At 38.5% G+C, this 21401-nt stretch overlaps 2 protein-coding genes across 3 annotated transcripts in view; one reads left to right on the top strand and one right to left on the bottom strand.

The window, feature by feature from the left end:
- Nucleotides 1–791: 791 nt before the first annotated feature.
- On the bottom strand, nucleotides 792–18537 carry CENPL (centromere protein L). The gene is made up of 5 exons (XM_060690157.2): nucleotides 18278–18537; nucleotides 16470–16646; nucleotides 8574–8822; nucleotides 5945–6493; nucleotides 792–4427 (listed from the first exon to the last, which is right to left on the bottom strand). The coding sequence occupies exons 1-5, from the start codon at nucleotides 18317–18319 to the stop codon at nucleotides 4356–4358; spliced, it is 1089 nt and encodes a 362-aa protein (XP_060546140.1). The 5' UTR covers nucleotides 18320–18537; the 3' UTR covers nucleotides 792–4355.
- DARS2 (aspartyl-tRNA synthetase 2, mitochondrial) overlaps nucleotides 18438–21401 on the top strand; it is a 27295-nt gene continuing 24331 nt past the window's right edge. For both annotated transcript variants that reach the window (XR_004589911.3, XM_034409780.3), the window contains exons 1-3: nucleotides 18438–18821; nucleotides 19678–19777; nucleotides 20297–20363. Coding sequence is in view for 1 of the 2 variants with exons in the window: in XM_034409780.3 (XP_034265671.1) it covers nucleotides 18698–18821; nucleotides 19678–19777; nucleotides 20297–20363 (291 nt within the window). In the remaining variant the exon portion in view is untranslated. The remainder of the gene's footprint in view (nucleotides 18822–19677; nucleotides 19778–20296; nucleotides 20364–21401) is intronic.

Here is a 21401-nt window from a genome sequence, read left to right as displayed (position 1 = left end):
AAATCTGCTCCAGAAATATGTAACATCTGTTTATCCAAGGATAACAGCAACTCCACCTCAATTGGGTTCAGTCAATGTGTAACCTAGTTGGGCAACAATATTTACAGCAACTTGACTAGCCTTGTTGGGCATAGTAACCTGAATAGCCTTGTTGGACATAGCTTATTGTAGTAAGATAACTTTTGACAAGTATATGTACAAATATAAAGGAACTAATTACGTTAGTTGCATACTTGCTTTGCTTTTCATCCTAATAACACAAGAATAAAACAACTATTGAAAAATTCTTATTTTAAGTGGCTTGAATTCCATTTTATAACAAGATATTATTTCTGCTTGGATAATTTTAATTATGGTTCGTTGCAGTCAGCCAGATGTTTAGACTGTATTTGGCATTTTATCCACCCATCAAATCCTTCCCAAGGACTTGTGGTTGCAGTAGTAAGCTGCTCCTTTTGCAATTTGACCAGAGTGATTTTGTCAATGACAATGATGTTCAAGTGATACTCCAGATGTTCTGGAATTGCACCCAAGACACTTATCAGTATTGGTACTATCTTTTCTTTCTTTTGCCACAGTTATTCTATTTTCAGGTCTTTATATTTTGTCATTTTCTCCATTTCTTTCTCTTCTATCCTGCTGTCTTCAGGTACAACTATGTTCACTATTCAGACTTTTTTGTCTTTCTTATTCACAATTGTTAAGTCTGGGGTGTTATATGGCAGGTTCCTGTCTGTTTGAATACTTAATGTCTCAGAGCACTTTAGCTTCATTTTCTATTACTTTGTCTATTTTGTGATCTGACCAGTTCTTGCTTGGAGGTAAATGCTATTTGTTGCAGATCTTCCAATGTACAATTGTTGCTACTTTGTCATGCCATTGTTTATGCAGTCTTCTTGCAGCAGCTAAGTCCAGTTTCTTCAGCTTCTTTGAAGAGGTGGTATTTTCTGTCTATTACTGTCTTCACAATTCTGATTTTGTATGTATTTGTTTTTAAGGCTTGGTCTTATGCAGCCAGAATCAGCCCTTCTCTCACTTTCTTTAACTTTCCTGTCTTTAGCCATTGCCAGGTCTTTTATTGCATTATTATTATTTGAAGGACTTTTCTTCAAAAAAACAACAATAATATTCTTAGCTAGCTTTGCTATATGATATGTTGTATATAAGTGAACCATTCCTGCTTGAAATTGTATATATATTTCTGCTGTCAATACTTACTAGTCATTCCATTTTTCTATTACTGCCCATTCTTCAGTTTAGTCTCCCAATTAGTCTCCCAATTGTGTATTAATTGCAAAGTTTCTCTTTTCCAATGTTGTGCCAAATTGACTCTTTCTGCTATCACCCTGAGTCTTAATATTATGCTTTTCTTTATATTCTCTGGGATCATCTATATACTACTAAAACACTCATATCTGTTCGTATACTTCAATTGGCTAAAATGCTATATCATAAGGCAACAATTATTGCATCCAAAATTCAGGACTCATGACTCTTGTGGGACTGAAATGGGCAAAGCTGAGATTGCTTCAGTGTGGCTGTGCCACTGCATTGCCAGTTAGCTGCAGTTACATGATCATAATTTCCAATGCTCCCTGTCAGGATCCTACAAGGAAAGTCATTGGGGAAGCTTGCAGGAAGTGTAAACTCAATTAGGATTGCAATAACCCTTGCAAGCTTCCCAGAAGTAAAGTCTTTGCTGTGGGAAAGTGGCAGGGAGCGTCAGCAATGGGGAAGCCAGCAGGGAAGGTTGCAATTTATTCAGATAAATCTCCCATTGGCTCAAACTCCCCAGTCCCTCTGTGCTCACATTGGCCCCTTGCACATTCCCATGCGTGCTTCCTTTCCCGTACAACACCCCTTGTATGCCTTTCTCAACTCATACCACCACCTCCCAAATTGCACAGCACTTCCTGTGCCACTCTGCACATCCTTCCCAATCTGTGCCATACTCACAATTTCCCCAATTCATGCAACACCTCTTACACCCCTTCATAAGACCCAGAACTTGTTTGGCTGGGGTTGGGAAATGTCTGCGAGGAATTTACCTAAAAGATGACCTAATGGCCCAGATTTTCTAGTACCAAATAGCAATGTGTGGTCTTAATTCAACATTTTTTTCAAGGATTTTCTTTCTTTTTTTTTTAGTTTTCATGTATTTCCTTCTAGTACTTTGAGAGTTTTTTAGATAACTACCGCAGATAATAAAAATCTTCTTTGTTAAAGATGTATGGGAAATGCCATAAGTATTCAAAATCCCAATATTTCTAGAAGTTTTTCCAAGAATGCTAAGAAAAACAAAAGAATTTGTATTTCTCACAAATGCACTGAAACTCATGCAAAGCAAATACAGGTAGAAAATTCCATTTACTCAGGAAGTCTTCTTAGAAATGAAAAAATGGCCATATTTCTTTCAACCCAATACTACTGGAATACAACTTGCACTGTCCCATTCGACTAGGTGTTTCATTCCTAAACAGCCAAAAGGTAACTTCCATGTCCAACTAGAGAATCAAGCAGCCATGTTGGCTAGTCATTCAACTGGGATATAAACATTCACTTTTACTTACAATAACTAAAAATCTTTAAAATCAAAATATTCAAGCAACCTCTCACGAATGACTGGGTGGCAATGTCATCCTTCTCATTTTGTGATATCATGTGTTGCGCTCCATCTCTGACAATTGTCCAGACAAGACCAATAAAAACAATACAGATGGTCTGAGCAATGGAGCTCCCAAATCTCTGTCATTCATTCCACTGCTCAAGGAACATATCACCAAAAGCAAATGCTAAATTCAACAAACCAACATAGGCAGGGAATGTATCAAAGACCTTATCTGATGCCACCTTTTAAAAAAAACGTCCTTTTTTATTTCTTTCCTCTCTTTGTATCTGTCCGTAAACTCTATTTATCTGACTTTTCACAGAATGTTATTAACTAAATCTGAGCCAACCAATCAGTAATTTCCAATGCAACTAGCTATAAAGGTATCTCAAAATTAAAAGTGTGTTTTTACCATACTGTTCTGAATCCTTCCACATAATACTGTTTCAAATGAATCCACAAATTTCTGTCCCACTGTGATTGATTAGGATAACTACAGCAATGCCTTTACTTAAGTGTCTATTTCAGATTCTGGACAGGCTTTGCTTTAAAAAAGCACACCAGGCATTTTCCACTTTGTAAAATTCCGTTAATTACTTAACAATTCACTTAAAAAGTATCAAAAATTATCCTCTTAGATTCTTCCAATGTCTTTCCTCCTAAAAAAAAAAAAAAAGTTCAACTCCATGGCTAATGACTGCCCAGATTCTGCTTAATATTTTCCACCCAAAGGAGATCCCATTTGAGGCAATCTACAGTATTGCATTGCCAAGCAGTTGTCCCTGTCAGGAAGTTTTTTCAAAGTTGCAAATGGTGTGCTCTACTTTGAAGCAATTCCCACCCCTTGCGTACATAGTAAAATAAAGATGGAGCTCATCATAGATCATTTCTCTTGCACCCACCCCACCCCACCTGATCCTGCTCAGATGATTCATGGAGCTATGTCAAAAGTAAGTAATCTATTATGGATTCAGGTTTTGTATAAAACATGCCATCATAATCCCAATTTAATCCCCAATCTAGGAGCACATGTCATGCCAAGTTGAATGATGTAGTGCCACAGGATGTTACACAGGAAAATTAAAAGTTATTTTAAAGCTCTTAAATTGTATAATCTTCCCAAAACCTCAGTGAGGACTAAACAACACAGAATGCTGATCATTAAATAAAATGGAGAGAATGGGAATGGGAGTGAAATTATTTTGCACAAAGACCAAATGCCCAGAATCGTTAAGAATAAGAAGGTCCTGGTCTTTATGATTCATAATTATAGGCCTCACATACTGTAGATGAAATATGTCCCAGTTACATTTTCACTATTTTTCCTTGCTTTACTATATTAATTAGTATAGCAGTTCCATTGTCATTTAAATTTAGGGAAGAGCCAATGATATAGGTAAATTGGATACCATCTCTGTGTTTTTTTTTCTGAAAAGCTCACCTGAAGTTAAAATCTAAAAATTCTAAAGTTTTCCCACTTTGTCGGTTAGATTTTTTGAGCAAAAGTTCAATATGTAGACAGTTGCAAACATTATACTGTCTTTTGAATAATATATTTCTTTTAATAATCCAATTAGAAATATGAAAAGATGGAACTATATAGCTCTTAATACTATATACAACACATTTAACCTACCTTCTACTTAAATACAACAAGAGAAGAGTGGACAAAAACAATTCTACAATCTTCTATCCTAAATAATTTTCTGTAGTTAACTTTATGAGATATAACCCAGTAAATAATTTGTCACATTATCTTTGAAAGTGCCAGTTCTGTGAGCAGTGACAGAACTCCCATCAGATATTGGGCATGGTGAATCTGATAAAAAAAAAAGGGAGAGAGAAATACCATTAGATCCATGGAAACAACAAGCAAACAGAAAATCAACAAAAGTTCTCATTTTAGCCTTACTTTTAATCTAGCCTTCAATATCTCAAACTTTAAAGAAAGCTAACTTTATTTATTAAACCAGTGTGCCGCCCATCTCACCAAAGGCAATTCTAGGTGGCTTACAGACATTGAATAAAATGCAGTTTTAAAATATTAAAACAATAAAGATCTTAAATTTAAAAATTCAATTAAAATAAAACTAAGCAGGATGGAGAGGAAGGGAGCAAAGTGCACATGAAGAGATAGGGGGTTCCCTATTCCATTTAGCCACCTCCAATGTGGCCCTGGATGAATTAGCACAGCGAAGGCCTTTCAAAAGGCCAAAAGGGTGGAAGCAGATCTGACTTTGTGGAGCAAGGTATTCCAGAGGGCAGGAGCCATGACAGAAAAGGCTTCCTGGACCCAGCAGCCAAAATTCCTTGACTGATGGGGTCTGTAGCTTGCCTCTTCTGCCAGCCCTTTAAAAGCTTAAAACAAAATATTAGGTACTTAATATCATGTTTTATTTTGTGTACTTTAATACCATGTTTTACTTTTACAGGTAGTCCTCAATTTATAACCATAAGTGAGCCCAAAATGTTGCTAAGTGAAACATTTGTTAAGTGAGTTTTTGCCCCATTTTCTTGCAGTAGCTGTTAAGTGAATCATTGCAATTGTTAAATTAGTGACATTGTTGTTAAATGAATCTGGCTTCCCCATTGACTTTGCTTGTCAGAAAATCACAAAAGGGAATCACATGACCCCAGGACACTGCAATGTCATAAATATGAGTCAATTGCCAAGCATTTGAATTTTGATCACGTGACTAAGGGGATGCTGCAATGGTTGTGTGAAAAACGATCATTAAGTCACTTTTTTCGGTGAGTAATGTAACTTTGAACGGTCACTAAACGAACTGGGGTAAGTCGAGAACTATCTGTAAAAGACTAAGACAGCTGTAGCAGAAAGAAAAGTGCTCCACATTCTGGAGTAAGGTTAAAAAAATACAAAAATTTGAAGACATTTTTAAAAGCTTCAACTTTCTCTTTTAGATACTGAGTGGGTGTTTTATTTTCAAAGACTACTATTGCAACCAACATATTTTGGTTTGTAAGTGAGATAAACCCCCCATGAGTCTTTCAGCCCAATCAAGGTTGCCACAGTTGCTTCCTAGCAGTTCATTCTGCAGGAACAAAGCAGCAGCAGAGGTCTTGCAGCTGCAGTAATCTTGGCTTGATTCTGAAGATAGAGCAAAAAGGAATAGTGCTTTTTAATAGCTCCATTTTTAGGTCATTCAGACATATATATCCATACTCTTCCTTAAAATATTTGCAGAAGATATTACTGGGGGGAAAACATTTGCATATGATCAGTGGTGCCTAATGCCATTACAGTATTCTTTCCAAATATTTCCTTTTAAAGCAAATTCACATCATTATTATTGATCAAAAAAGCAAATTGCTTACCTTTATTTTTCCCAATGAATGAACAGAGGCTACAGATGAAGAAACTTTCACTAATTGTGTAGATGATAAATATATCTTGAAGTGCCTGTGAAAGTGCTTGTAAAGGGAGTTCATGAATAATTCCACTTCTTCCTGTTTAACTTCTCCCTGGATACTGTGTATTGAATCCCAGAGAGCTTTTGCATCTTCAGAATGGATAGCATAGGAAATATCCAAAGGATAAGGTAGACCTGGCACAGAGAAAGTCAGTTCTGTTGCGTGCGTGTGGTGGTCCATACTGCATCCAGACCATATTGCAGCCATCCATGCAAGATGGATAGGACTGATATGCAATGGGCTGAAATAACAATCAAAAGTTTGCTGAAGCCAGGTTTCAACAATATTTGAGAAACCCTGTGCACCATGTACAAGGAATAAAGGCAAACAAGTAAAATCCTCTGGGAGAGTCTCAACAAAATCACTTGTACAAGCGTAACAGAAACAACCAATCCATACCACCTTGTTTTCTTCTTCATCATCATCATCTACCATTCGAGGTCTTTGCATAATCTAAAGACAATTATAAACACATATATTCATGAATACATTTATTACAATTCTATAAAATTGAGATAATTTCTCAATTTACGATAAACACATTAATAAAAGTTATTCTTACTGAATTCCATATTGTACTGTATCATATGCTACAGATTCACAATCATCATCATCATCATCTTTCAACGACCCCATAATCCCTTGCAGTGTGGAGTCTGACCAACTGAATGGAGCTAGCAAAGTGTTTACTGGCCAGATGCCCTTTCCTGTCATCAATGTGGAGTTTTGTTCAGCAGATATATTCTCATTGTGCCCAGAGAGAGAAATATGTGCCTAGGATTAAACTCACAGCCTCTTGATTGTGAGGCGAGAGCTCTACCTCTAGGCCACCACACCACTCATGCTACAGATTCACAATGATCAGATTAATTTCTGAATATATGGATATTTTGCAGGAATTCTATCGGATTTATGTGAAAGTACAACCTTCAAAGCTACTCAGTATTACAGTCCTAAAGAACTATTTTCTTTTCTTTCTTTTTTTCATGTTTTATTTATTTTATTTATATATAAAAATTCAATTTCCATCAACAGTGTGTGATCTGGATACAATTGTTTTTAATCAGTCATAATCCAAATGTTTGCAATAGTATTCATCACAATAATACTGTGTTTCCCCGAAAATAAGACCCTGTCTTATATTTTTTTGAACCCTGAAATAAGCGCTTGGCCTTATTCCCATGCGCTCAAAAGCCCGATTGGGCTTATCATCAGGGGATGTCTTATTTTGGGGGAAACAGGGTAATTAGCAATATAATAATAATATTTAACATTATACTTTAACTCTCCATTTCCGCATTTCCTCTTTTTATGTCTCTCCATTTCTGACTTCTGTTTCTATTGTCTAACCATTGATAAAATAAGTCCCATATCAAAAAATATTCAGTTTCTTCTTTATCCTTAATAGTAAATGTTAGTCTAGCCATTTCTGCACATTCTAATATTTTCTTACACTCTCATCTGTCGGGATCTCATCATTCTTCCATTGTTGTGCAAATACAATTCTGGCTGCAGTTAATACATGTAAAACCAAATATATAGTCCTTTTATCATATTTTTCTGGTAAAATGCCCAATAAAAATATCTCTGGTTTCAAGTCTATGTGCTGTTTTATCATTTTTTCCAACCAAGTATGTATTTTCATCCAGTATTTTTTTAGCTTTGGGGCATGCCCACCACATATTTTACCAAGACTATTATATCTATTTCAAACAATCCCAATAAAACTGGGGCTAAATAACAATTTTCAAAACAAATAGTTCAAAGATTTTTTCCTCCTTTCAATAGTGTCCAATTGTGGGATACTGTCTGAACGAATTCCTGCAGTTCTCTTGGCAAAAATTTTTAGAAGTAGTTTGCCATTGCCTCCTTCCTAGGACTGAGAGAAAGTCACTAGCCCAAGGTCATCCCGCTGTCTTCTGCCTAAGGCAGAATTAGAATTCATAGTCTCTCAGGTTGTAGCCTGCTGCTTTAACCACACAATCAAGCTGGCTCTTTGCTAACTATAGGAACCTACAGATTCAAAAGCAGCACATTGCAAAATACATGGCAGGGCCAAATTGTTCCCCTTATGACTGTTCAGAGCTGCATAAGTATGGAGTAGAGTTTTTGGTCTGATTCTATTGGATTTGTTTCATGCTACCTTACCAACAGAAACCTGAATTTTGTAACGTTCCAACCCATAAAACTTGATCAAAGGAGTTTTGCTGCTTTGTGTGTGTGTGTGTGTGTGTGTGTGTGTGTGTGTACGCAAATATATATTCTTTCTTTCATCTTCCTTAATGGATACAATAAACTTTCAAGAAAAAAATATTTGAGATTACCTGGGTTTGAATCATCTGGTGAAGAAACACCAGGAGTTAATTATAAAACTTTAGTACAGATAGTTATAGCTGCAGTGGATGGATAAACAAAATTATCTAGAACAAAGTTCTTTTATAGCCTGCCCACTGTAATATCTTTCAAAAGTATCAAGACAAAGCCATTGTTAGTAAAATATTGGATTAGTTACCTATTAGATAAGCCTACTTACCTCAATAAGAACTGCTGTTTGTTTTTTTCCTTTAGTTTTCAAAACAGAAAATGAAGAAAACTTCGCTTGAAACATTAAATCAGTTTCACCATCCAGTATGAATCTCTTTTCCTTTTGTGCAGTAATAACATTACTTAGTTGTTTAGAATATTCCCGCAATTGTCCATAAGAGAATTTATGCAGAGGAGTGACACTGTTTAAGGTCCACTGCTTAGTTACAATGAATCGTATCTGATAACCAGCTTCCTCCTGCAACAAAAAGAAATTTTATAAATGCAAAGAAAATGATGATTAAAATCTATATTTTCCTGTCATAGTTTACAAAGCAGAGAAAACATTACAAAGAATTTACATAATACTTTGTGTTATTTTTTTGTACCTTTCTATCTTATTATGTTATCTAAAACCAGTATTTATCACTCAGAAGATAGCAAAAACTGATAAGAGAAAAATACAAAGCGAAAAAATACACCACTTTCCCTTTATTAACAGAATCAATAAAGGATTCTGTTTTATACAATATAATTGATTTAAAATAATATGAAAAGAAGGTAGTATATTTAGTAAATATTTTTTACATATATAGACTGGATTTACATAGCATTCTAAGTCATCATTTTTAAAATTTGTGCACTGTAAATTATGATTCACCATTCCTTTTCTAGAAAGCACTGTTAAAGAAAGCACCAAAAGAGCAAGAATTATTTAAAGACCCGAGATGAGAAAAAAAGAAAAGGAGCAGTTAAAACTAGTTTATATCAATACTATATTTTTGCATGCCTTTTTAGTCTTATAAACCATCCTTGCTTCCATGTCGTTCCATCACCTCATACATTGCCTGTTGTACTTCAAACTTCCAATATATTTTGAGGATTCATCAACTTAATCTAAGCACAATTTCCTCAAGCATTCTCTTCCTCCTCAGCCTATTCTCCCACTTTCTTCAGTTGTTCTTCATTTCCTCTATATAATCTAAGTAACATCAGCCCTTTTACCTGGGCCCTCACATCTATATTCAAGTCACATTCAGTTGATTGACTACTTGTGTTCAAGTCAGTTTTGGACTGTGGGCGACTGCCTAGACAAGTCGCTGTAGTTTTCTTGGCAAGGCTTTTCTGATGTGGTCCCCATTTGTGCCTAAACAGGATCAGAATTCACAGTGTCCCACTTTCTATGCTGATGCCTTTACCACTACACCAAACTGGCTTACAATTAGCATCTTTTTATTATTGATCCTGTGTCTTTTTGTTTAAATACACAGGTAATTCTTAAGAACTTCAGTCTCACTGCCTGTTTTTTCCCAAAATATCCAATTCTCATTTCCAAATAACGAAATGGGCAGAAGCACAATTATAAAATCAGTTTATCCACTTTTGATTGATACTGGGTAGTGAGTTAAAATGTCAATCAAAAGTACATCTTAAAATTTCTCTGTCCTTTTCCCCACCTTTAATAAAATTTGTTAACTTTAATTTTTCACCATTTATGTACAAAGGTGCTTAAAAGTTTGTGAGCCCAGCTTTTCAATATTTGAAGATCATGTGTTGTAACATGCTCAGGAGCTACGCGCAGGCATGAGAGAATCATGCTGTACCGCGTATGCGAAAAACTAGATAAAGGTTGCAACAACTCATAGATAACTGTAACAATTCACTAGCAGCTAGAATTGTAGATCTTCCCAAATTTGGGCATTGCTTCCATGTATTACTTGTACTTACGTATGCATTACATGAGACATGCTGTAATTTATTATTGGCTTATGCTAACAAATCCCTCCTGCCTTTGTTTGTGTACAATAAAAGAGGCTCCCGGAGTCAGATCTGGGTCGTCTCATCCCGAGAAAACTCGTGTCCGAGTCTTTCCTCAATATTGACCTCATGGGCGGCCCGCGGAAAACTCACATCTGGTGACCCCAACGTGATATCCGTGTCGCCCACCCATCTCACCCCCGGCTGGGAATAGCCTCGCATCCAGGGATGGCCGTTGGTGAACGGAGCACCCTCCCACATCGTGAGTATGGGATCGGGCTTCTCGAAGGAACAGGCAGTTCATCTCAATGAACTTCGAGATATCTGCAAATTATCTAGTGTAATTAGCCAGGCGGCGGGTAAGCTGCTTCCCATTCCCCCGAAAAAACATCTAATCAGTGTACTAAAATACATTTGGCAACATTATCCGGCTTATCCGGAAAAGGGCTCTTTAAAAGTGAAAGTGTGGAAGCATATAGGAACATGCCTCCATGAACCTCCCCGAGCCCTGGAAAAATTCTGGCACTCTGGATTGGCTATAGAATGTTTAATGATGCATTGAAAAAAAAAAAAGGCCTTCAGGACACTGATAATGGTTCCTTTTTAGATTAATGTCATCAAGGAATAGAAAATATAGCTCTGATGCCTTGGAAGAGCAACAATTAATTACAAGTCCTCCACCTGATTATAAAGTTAAAATTGTCACCTCAAAACCATCTTTAATTGAATCATAAGTTCCTTCTGAAGGAGCTGGTAACACCCCCACTAAGCAGAATTCAAAGAAACAGTTAGACAAAAAAAAGGGGGGGTGGAATATAGAAGAAATTCCTACCGGCTGCAATTTTGCAAGCTTCTTCTGAATGTGCTTACCAAGCCTTCAGAAAAATGCCTGTTTTTGGCAAGTGTCAACAAGCCTTCTGTAACATAAGGAAAAAAGCTACAAAGAACGCCACTTCTGAATGCCGAGGAGCAATTGTTGGGCTGGAAAAAGATCTTGATTTGGCAGATATGATTCAAGTGTGTCAGGATATAGAAACATTGTATAAAACCAATTTGTTAGCACTGCTTTATCACCAGGCAGCAAACCTCAAGAAAACAACCTAATTGGCTTTTTGAAATACAAAATGATTTATTTGTAAATGAATTGCACATTGCCCCAGAAAAAATACAGCTGTACACTCCTTATCTGTATGTGCAATTTCTTTCTGTTCTGGCTTTCCCTTGTTTAAAGTTACCAAAAGTTATTTCCTTAGTAAATTTGCAACAATTACTGGGTACTATTAATTGGGTCCGCTCATATTTCTCTTTACCTACGCAGAGAAAATTAATAACATCTTGAGTATTCAGTTTGTAGATTGGATCCCTCATAGAAATTGTCAGTTTGTTAATATTTCCTACTAGTAAGCTACCCACAGGAGTATTGGCTGCTTTAGAACAGCAAAAAGTATATTGCATTGAATGGCTTTATTTGTCTCATTACCATCTAAAAACATTTTACCCTTTATCCGAGCTATTGCTGAAATTATAACCTTGGGGCGTACTCCAGACTGTCGAAGAAATGGAACTGATTTAATAAATATTATTCTTTCTATCTCAAAATCTGACTTTCACTTATGCAGCTATCTCAGCTTTCCACACTTTTTCTCAACAACTTTTTAATCTGATCTATGACTCTCAGTATTTGAACTGATCAACTTGAAGTGATTTCTGTTAAAAATATTTTGTTGATGTGCATCTATAATGATAGTGTGTGGAATAGTATGTGGTTGAAATAATTTTAATTATGATATGCTTGGCTGGCCAGCAAAAATTGACTGGGCTTGAACTTGAAACTGTGGAAAACCGGACAGTGGTTATGGGCCCATGTCACCTTTTGTGATTATGACTCCTGCCTATGTTTTTCACTGTTTTGGGAATAAACTAGTTCATTGAAATAATTTGAATGACTGATTCACATGAAGGACATATTATACAAAAGGTCTGATTGCAGTACAGATGTGAATGGGTGTGTATGTAGACATTTATTGGATTGCATGAAATGTAATTTTGTGTATAAGCATTTTTTTTCCTTTCTCTTCCTGTCCTCCCAGGAGGAGGGAGGCTTGTCCGTTTTAAAAAGTTTTTTCCTTTCTCTCACCCCCTCCTTTTTTCCCTGGGAGGTGAGAGGCACAAAAAGGGGGCCTACGGTTTTTGTTCTCTTCACCATTTTTTTTTCTCTCAGAGAACCAGCCTGAGAAAGGCGGGGTAAAGGGTGATATCTGATACCTGCTTTTGCAGTTTCAGAGTATTGACTCAAAATACCTCATTCAGATTGTTTGTTTTATTTTTGAAGCTGTTTTTCTTACTCCTTTATGTTTTATGTCTGTGTGCATTCTGTATACTTAACAGATGGCACGTTTGTTTGTTTGTTTGTTTGTTTGTTGTTTGTTTGTTTGTCTGTCAGCAGCATAAGTTGCTGCCATTTTAGGAATTGTCACAGAGATAAGTTAGAGATTACAATATGTAGACAGAGAGATAAAATACTTAAGACATTTAATTAATGAAAGAAGATAACACCTGAAGAGTTGAGGAAATGTTTAGGATTGACTGGATATTGTGGGCTGTGAATAGATAATTGTGCTATTTTGAATGAAGACTGGTATGCAAAGAACCCAGTGTTACAGGGAATGTAAGGGAATGGCTTTGAGGGTTTTAACCCAGAAGTGGGGAGGGAAGAGAGAGTTAGTGAAGGAAAACAGAAAGTTGACTTTTGGAAGTAAGAGAAACTGGTTGCATGTAAGAAAAGACATTTAGGTAAGTTGGTTTGCACAGACTTGGGCTGGCTTGGAAGTCAGAATGGCAGTGGGAAAAGGATTTGAATGTATAGTGTTATAAGGAGATTTGTTTATTGGAAGGTTATAGATATTGTGGGTGGCGGAGACAGAGATTTCCATCAAAATAAAAAAGCACTAGCGAAACAATTTGGTCTCACGGCAGCCGAAGCAACTGCCATCATACAACAATGTCCTACCTGTAGTCAACAAGCTCATTCTATCCCTATGGGTGTAAACCCTAAAGGACTCAAAGCTTGTGAAATTTGGCAAATGGATGTAACTCAGTATCCATCCTTTGCCCCATGGAAATATTTGCATGTTTCCGTGGATACTTATTCAGGATTTACCATGGCATCCTCACTAAGGGGAGAAGCAACCAAACATGTAATAAATCATTGTATTCGGACTTCTGCATCGATGGGACGCGCAATTGAACTTCAAACTGACAATGGACCTGCGTACACCAGTACTGCCTTTGCAGACTTTTGTAACAAGTGGTCCATCACACATAAATTTGGCTTATAAATTGAAAGAGGAAAAATGCCTCGGCCTCCCAGCCATGCAAAACAAACTCAATCTTTGCTTATATACTTTGAACTTTCTTAACCTGACTGGACAGCCTCCCACATCGGCTGCGACCCGTCATTTTTCTGCTTCTCCATCAGCTACCCTAAAACCGAAGGTCTATTTCTGCCAACCACCTGATCCTGCCTGGAAAGGGCCCGCTGACCTTATTACCTGGGGCTGTGGATACGCTGCTGTCCAGTACAAAGATCGCATCATTTGGATCCCCAGAAGACACGTAAAACTATTTCATTTACAACAAAAAGAAGGAGAAACTCCTCGTGCTGAGATTTAAGAAGAAAACACCTTGCTGAGTCCTACCGGCAACAGACTCTCAACGCACAGCAGAAGATTCATCAGGAGGAAATTACCTTCACATTGTACATACACATTTTATTAGCTTTAATATAACACTTTCTTACACACACTAATGTTAGTAGAAGTTTGGGAGTGGGTATTGTGGGTAATTGTTTTTCTAATTTTGCTACTAATTTTGTTTCACACGTATAAGTGACTATGATTTGTTTATGGACTTGGACATTGTTAGCTTTGGGACTCTCAAGTGACCATGTAAGGAACATCAAATCCCCACATACATACACTTCAAGTCAAGTACACTTCCGCCACAAACGCATTGTCTATGCACAAGGTCCTTACTTTCTACCTAAGTCTACTCCACCACCTAAGGTTCCCATATTGACATTTCCAGCTGAGGGGGGAGTGAATAAGGACAATGGGCCTCTGCAACAATTGCATAGAGGAGACTAAATATCACGGATTCTGGAATTAAGTCATGATCTTGCATTTATTCCCCCTACATCTCATGATCCTTCATGTCAGCAGCCTCTACATTCAATCATGATGGGACAGTAATAAAAGACATTCAAATAGCTGCTAATCGGACAAACTCCACTACTCGTATTTCTCAAACCACACCCACCACTGACACTGGGTGGCTCATTAAAAACTCAGATATCCAGAGGCATCTTGCCCAATCTCGGGTGGCAATGAACTATAACATCACTCACACCATAGAACATATGGAAAACTTGATCAAAAACAATCCCTTATCATCCAATTGATCTGGCGCCATTGACATCTGGGCTGCTCTTTGGTCATGGCTCCCGGCTGGTTCTTGGTTGAAATCAATTATGCCAACTATTGTATCTATAATTGTACTGCTTGTTTTGCTTTGTTGCTGTATCCAATGTCTCCCCTCCCTTCTGCAAATGTGCAAAGGTTTTATTCCCTCCAATAGGAAGGACGTCCTGAAAAGTGAAACCAAAGCCCTTCTGGAACTGGAGGAACAAATAAGGTGTGGTCAGAGAAGGTGCTCGGGACTTACAGGATAGGGCTTCCAGAATAACTCAGAGGTTACAAACTCCTGACATGTGGTTTTCTTGGGTGCCTGGATCCGGATGGATTTACAATTTGTGCGAGCGATTTGTGGAAATGTATAACTGGAATACAACTCAGAAACTTGATGGCCTACCTCGCTTGACATCTCCTGGCCACTTTTCCACTAACTTTGTTCACCGTAATAAAAGGATGGGTGAGCTACAAACATTTGCAGAAACCGGACGGCTGAAGAACATATTGTCTACTGTACTCATGATCATTGCTTTGCTTATTTCTGTATGTTGTAGTATCCAATGTATTCCTGCTTTGTTTGCTATGATGATAGGCATGTTTCCCAGGCATAAAGAGAACATCATAATAACAACACAGCTGAACCCTGTTGCATAAAATTAAAACAAAAAGTAGGAGATGTTGTAACATGCTCAGGAGCTACGCGCAGGCATGAGAGAATCATGCTGTACCGCGTATGCGAAAAACTAGATAAAGGTTGCAACAACTCATAGATAACTGTAACAATTCACTAGCAGCTAGAATTGTAGATCTTCCCAAATTTGGGCATTGCTTCCATGTATTACTTGTACTTACGTATGCATTACATGAGACATGCTGTAATTTATTATTGGCTTATGCTAACAAATCCCTCCTGCCTTTGTTTGTGTACAATAAAAGAGGCTCCCGGAGTCAGATCTGGGTCGTCTCATCCCGAGAAAACTCGTGTCCGAGTCTTTCCTCAATATTGACCTCATGGGCGGCCCGCGGAAAACTCACAATCATGCTCCATAATAAATAAATGAACAAGTATAATGTTTGTAATTTGTTTGTATAATTGGGTTCTTTATCTAGATTTTAGAACTTGAGTGGAGAATGGTTGATATGACCACTTTTAGGTAATATTTATGCACAAATATTTAAAGTTCAAAAGGATTCAAAAACTTTAAATGAATATCTTGCTCACTTCATCTTTCTACACAACTATCCTCATGTTTGATGTATTAATTTTCATTTATATTCATTGCATCATCAATAACATTTGCTGCAAATCATTCACAATTTTTCACAAGTTGGCTCTTGGCCAACTGCATATCATCTGCACATATAGTCATATCACTAGAATTATTTCCTACATATTTATATTTATATAAATCAACCAACCAGACATTATATTTTTGTTATATTCTCTGCTGTGTCAAATTATTTACTACACATTTTTATTTATTCATGTTTTTATTTCCATATTTGTTTAACTTTTAGCATATCACATTCAGCAGCCAACCCTTCAACTCCAGAGAATACTTGTCCTGTTGAGTAAATTTGTGGATGCCTGCCCTTAGAGAGTAATTTAAATTGCTTCATTTTTAAAAGCTGCTTCCTGTTTAAACATGTTACCAGTTACACTCTTCATTGTTCCTTACCTGTAGATCTGGATTTTGTGAAATCCTTATCTTAGCTGGAGTTTGACCAAATAACTTTCTTTCTTTGAGGGATAGCACACCTCTTGAAAGATAGGCAGTGTTTGTAAGGTTTGCTCCATAGTCTATAGTTGCTCTTCCAACAGTCTTCATTCTCCTGTGATTAGAAATGCTAGCATCCTGTAAACAGATTATCATTAGACAAACATGTTACACAAAATAAGAAAATCTCATCTCATAGTTTGATATGTTACTGACATAATACATGAATCAGAAAGTAGCAAACTATCTTTCAGCATATGAATCTGCTCAGTTGCTTGTATACCTTTATAACCACTATACATAACTTCAGTGCATTATGATCATAAGGCTTCTTTATCTGTTAAAGGGAATGAGAATGAAGTTCTTCAAAATAATATGGAGCACGTAAGCAACAGAGGAAAGATATGCAATGTCATATCATTACAAAAGAGTGGAACATCATCACACCTCTTAAAACAGCGGTCACCAACTGGTGGTCCATGGACCACTGGTGGTCTGCAGAAAAATTATTTGCATTTTTTGAATTGAACTAAATCAGGGGTCCTCAAACTACGGCCCCTGGGCTGGATACGTGCAATGAACATTTGTGTTGCTGCAGAGAGTTTCCTCCTTCAGGGTCTTTTTGTGTGGGTCCGGGGGGGGGGGGGGGGGGGGCAGAAATTCCGACTGCTTCGGCCTCCTGGTGCAGAGCTTTGGGCGAAGACTGGAGGGAAGTGCTGCTGGTGGCAAAGAGCTGGAGGGTCTTGTTCAATGGGAATGCATCATGGCCTGGAACTGGCTGACCATCTCAGCCCGCTGACCCTCCAGGGGCCGGTTCCTGGCCTTGCACTCCTGCAGGTCTTCCCTCTGCTTGGAAAGCCTATGCTCATAGTCCTCAGTAAGGTGCTTCTACTGAGCCTCCTTCTTGCACAGATCCAATTTGAACCGAGCTATTTTGCCAACCCTTTCTCGTGGTGGCTGCTTAGCTTCAACAACTGCGGGGAGGTGAAAAATGGCTGGGAGGGGAGGAGTGAGTAGAGACTGGCAAGGCGCCCCTCAACGTGAGTGACATTGAGTTGGCCATGCCCACGCAGTCACATGACCACCTAGCTACGCCCACCCAGCCAGTCATTAGGCAGTCATATTAGTAGTCCGCAGGATTTAAAATTATGAATTTAGTGGTCCCTGAGGTCTGAAAGGTTTGTGACCCCTATCTTAAAAGATAGGCAGTGGTCAGAATGCAGTACTGCAGGGCTAACTCACAGCTCACTCCAGCAGTTCAAATCTCACTGGCTCAAGGTTGACTCAACCTCCCATCCGTCGGCAAAATGAGGACCCAGATTATTGGGTGCTAACTCTGTAAATAGCTTAGAAGGGTGTAGAGCACTGTGAAGCGGTATATAAGTCTAAGTGTTATTGCTATCATGTGAAGGATAAATTCATCTGAATCATCTAATTAAGGGAATTTTGTTGAATCATCCATTAAAAAAATGCTGAAAATAAAAGAATAATGTCCGGCTCTGGAGAACCACCTTTGTTGGACTGGAGAAATGAGTTGTCAGACAGGCAGCAACTTTATTATGGCCAAAGACCAGCATAAATATAAAAAACACAAGGCACACTCCTGTTTCACCGCGTCGTGGGAACCCAGAAAATTGGTGGCTTGTAACCATTCTTACGACGGTCACATGGAGAACCCAAGTTTGGGTAAGGACTTCCCGCAGTTACCCCTCAAAAGATTCCTATCGGCGGCGCCTAGAAAACCGTAACACCCGCAGGCCTTGTCTTACCTTTCGGCGATCGCGGGCTTCCGACAACCGCCGGGAAGACATCGCTCCCTAATCTTTGAGTGAAAAAGAAGCCAGCAACACTTAAAACCGAGGCGGGCGATTTCTTTTTGAAAAAAAAACAAAAACCCGTCTCCCGACAGCCAGTTCGGCGATGGGGATGGTTGTGCGCATGCTTTGAAATGCGGGCAGCGGTTTACGGCGCGAGATCAGGGTTCAGTCCTCTGATTTGCTGCTGCCATATTTGATTCGGGCGTGGAACCGAGGAAGTGCCCCGTGCCCAAAGTGATGCTTGCCGCTGAAGTGGCCGCGGGAGCTCGGCTCGTATGACGGAGGAGCTGCCCCTCTGAAGTGGAGCTCGGAGGCTGACGCTTCGTTTCCTATCTTGTCTTATATATTGACCGGTGTCTCGATTTACTGGCCATGCGTTGGCTACATGTCCTTTATCGTCCCCTGAAGCTATTATTTCCCGGAGGAAGAGCAAAGCCGTGGAGCAGGCTTACTTCTTGCAGATGGGCGTCGTTCAGAACCGATGCGACCCTCCCAGGTCTGTGACACGCTGGAGTAGCAGTGAGGGGGAAGAGCGGGCGGCAGGTCGGATGTTTGGGCAAAGTTTTCCTCGCCAGTGGCAAGCTGCTTGTTAATGTCAGACTGGCCTTAACGAAAGCAAGGGACTCGCTCGCTCCCTAAATAGAACATAATGATTCCTCTGCTGGAATTACGTTGCTGGTTTGGATGTGTTTCCAATCCCCAACCGATCCTAATACACAGGTGCCAACACCTGCCAGGCTTTGGCCGATATTGGAAAGTTTATGTAGGGCCAGCACTGGGAAATAATTTTGTGGCTTTGAGGCTAGATTGGGAAGTAACACACAAATCTCAGGAGAGGGCGGTAGCCGACCACTTCTGTCTAGTGACTGTGAAAACTGTATTGATATTTTAATGAAGTTGTTCATATTCTGAAACTTTCTAATTGTTCCTTCCTGGTCAGTATACAAATTACTCCATAGCCAGATGAAGTAGCCCATTACAGGGCTAGCTGCAAAGTGTTTTGAACTACATAGTCAAAAACCTTATTGTAATCAAGAATGCAAACATGTACTACTTTTTGGAACTTCTTTGTTTTTTCCATTATGTATTGATTATTAGCATATCATTTCCAGTAGGGGTGAGCTTTCAACCTCTGCCACACCTCTCATCCCCTCACACCTGTCTCCCTGACTTACACTGCACTTCTCATGCACCATCCCTAATTACGGTATAAATCTGTTGAATGAAGCTTTGATATCATGTTTATTGATAACTGATAACCGTTATACTTGTCCTAGTAATTTTTGTTGGACTGAAGAAAAAATTGCTTGTACTTTCACACATTTTATGAATTAACAAAATTTTATCCCAAGATGTCAATAGTTTTGTTACCCGGTCCAAAACTTGTGGGGAGTTGCGATCAGCTCATATAGGTCAGGAGGTCACTCTGTGTGGATGGATTCAATATAAGAGGTAAATTGAAAATAAAATGACTTGGAATGATTAAATTGCTAATGCTAAAGAAAAGATTAAAACAATAGTCTGCCTTACTACATCAGGCTTTGGGATGTACAAATATAGTCTGGTATCTTGTTTCTGTTTTCTTCTCTATGCTAATTCTTATGCCTATAGAAAAATCTGTAAGGGAGGTTGATGGTTAAGAAATTTGAAATACAGAGTGGGGGGGGGAGGAAAGAATGAGAGCTTAAGTGAATTAAGGACCAGGGTCAAATTCTTAAATTAAAAGTAATGTTCAGATACTACATCTTTGAATGTTCCGTACTACCAAAGTCTTCTTGCATGTGAAACACTTATATGTCACGTAAAAGTGTCTAGCCGAGCTGTCTCCAGGCTCACAGCTGTTCTGTGACTAGGCATTGTTTACAGTAGATGTCATTGGAGAGCTCTGCACTGCATATTCATGAGCTCCATGCAGGGGTTGAATCTGAAGTGTTACTAACATGTCTACATATGTCTGTCTCCCATTATTAGACATGAACAGTTTGTGGTTTTGAGAGATTTCCAAGGACTAACACAGATACTCATACCTCAGGATGAGGTAAGTGCTATTGAAAACTGCTTTTGTAGCTTTTTACTTAGAAGCCAACAAGCATTGCATTAAAACAAATTTATAGGTAGTCCTTGGCTTACAACCATTTAATTAGCAACTATTCAAAGTTAAACAACACTGGTACAAATTATAGTTACAACTAGTCCTCAGAATTCCAGCAATCTGGGCACTTGCCAACCAGCTCACATGTACAATCTATTGCAGCGTCCTGAATTCATGTGAATCAGAAAGTCAGTGGGGAAGTTGGCAGGGAAAGTCACAAGTTGCTGGAGTTAGTCTCCCCAACCTGTGCACTCTCTCCAAGCCTCAAATGTGCCTCCCTCATGCATCCTCCCAGAGCTTCATTGCACCTCTAATACACCTTTCTGAGCCTCGCTCTGCTTCCCCTTGCTGTGCTTCTCACACAGCCTCCCCAACTCTTGCTGTGCCTCCTTCATGTACTCTCCCAACCCTCCCTGTGCCTCTGCACACCCCTGACTTACACCACCCCTTCACTCTCCTGGACCCTTCTCAACCCTTCCCCCTAACCTTGTCTCTCAGGTAACTCCTGACTTGGTTATGGAAAATCAACAGGAAGTTGCCTCGCCTAATGACTGTGGGATTCAGCTAACACCACAATTGGGATTGCAGGGATTGCTGTTGCTAAGTGTTGCAGTTGCGCTTTACAACTGCATCACTGAGCAATGGAAATTTTGGTTTTGGTTTCTGTTGTAAGTTGAGGATCACTTGTAATGTTCTAGCCATTGGATTTGGAGTACTACTGAGCAGTCTTCCTGGATTACTGGTAAATTTTTAATTTTCATAGCTGCTCTCTCAGATTATTCCTAGCTCATAAAATAGTCAGTTTTATAATCTCTAATTTGCTGATTCAAGACATATAATATTTTAATAATTTTAATTCAGTGAATATGTTTTCCTTTGTAAAGATATGTAAATTTTAGTAGATAAAGAATTCAGTATCTCCAGCACACTCTGCAATAGACAGACTTTCAATACACATGAGAAATTCTTTAATTTTTACAGTCA

This window comes from Pantherophis guttatus, chromosome 3 (assembly GCF_059756535.1).
Source record: "Pantherophis guttatus breed Tessera chromosome 3, ASM5975653v1, whole genome shotgun sequence".
Classification (NCBI taxonomy): domain Eukaryota; kingdom Metazoa; phylum Chordata; class Lepidosauria; order Squamata; family Colubridae; genus Pantherophis; species Pantherophis guttatus.
This window is presented reverse-complemented; position numbering and strand designations above follow the sequence as displayed.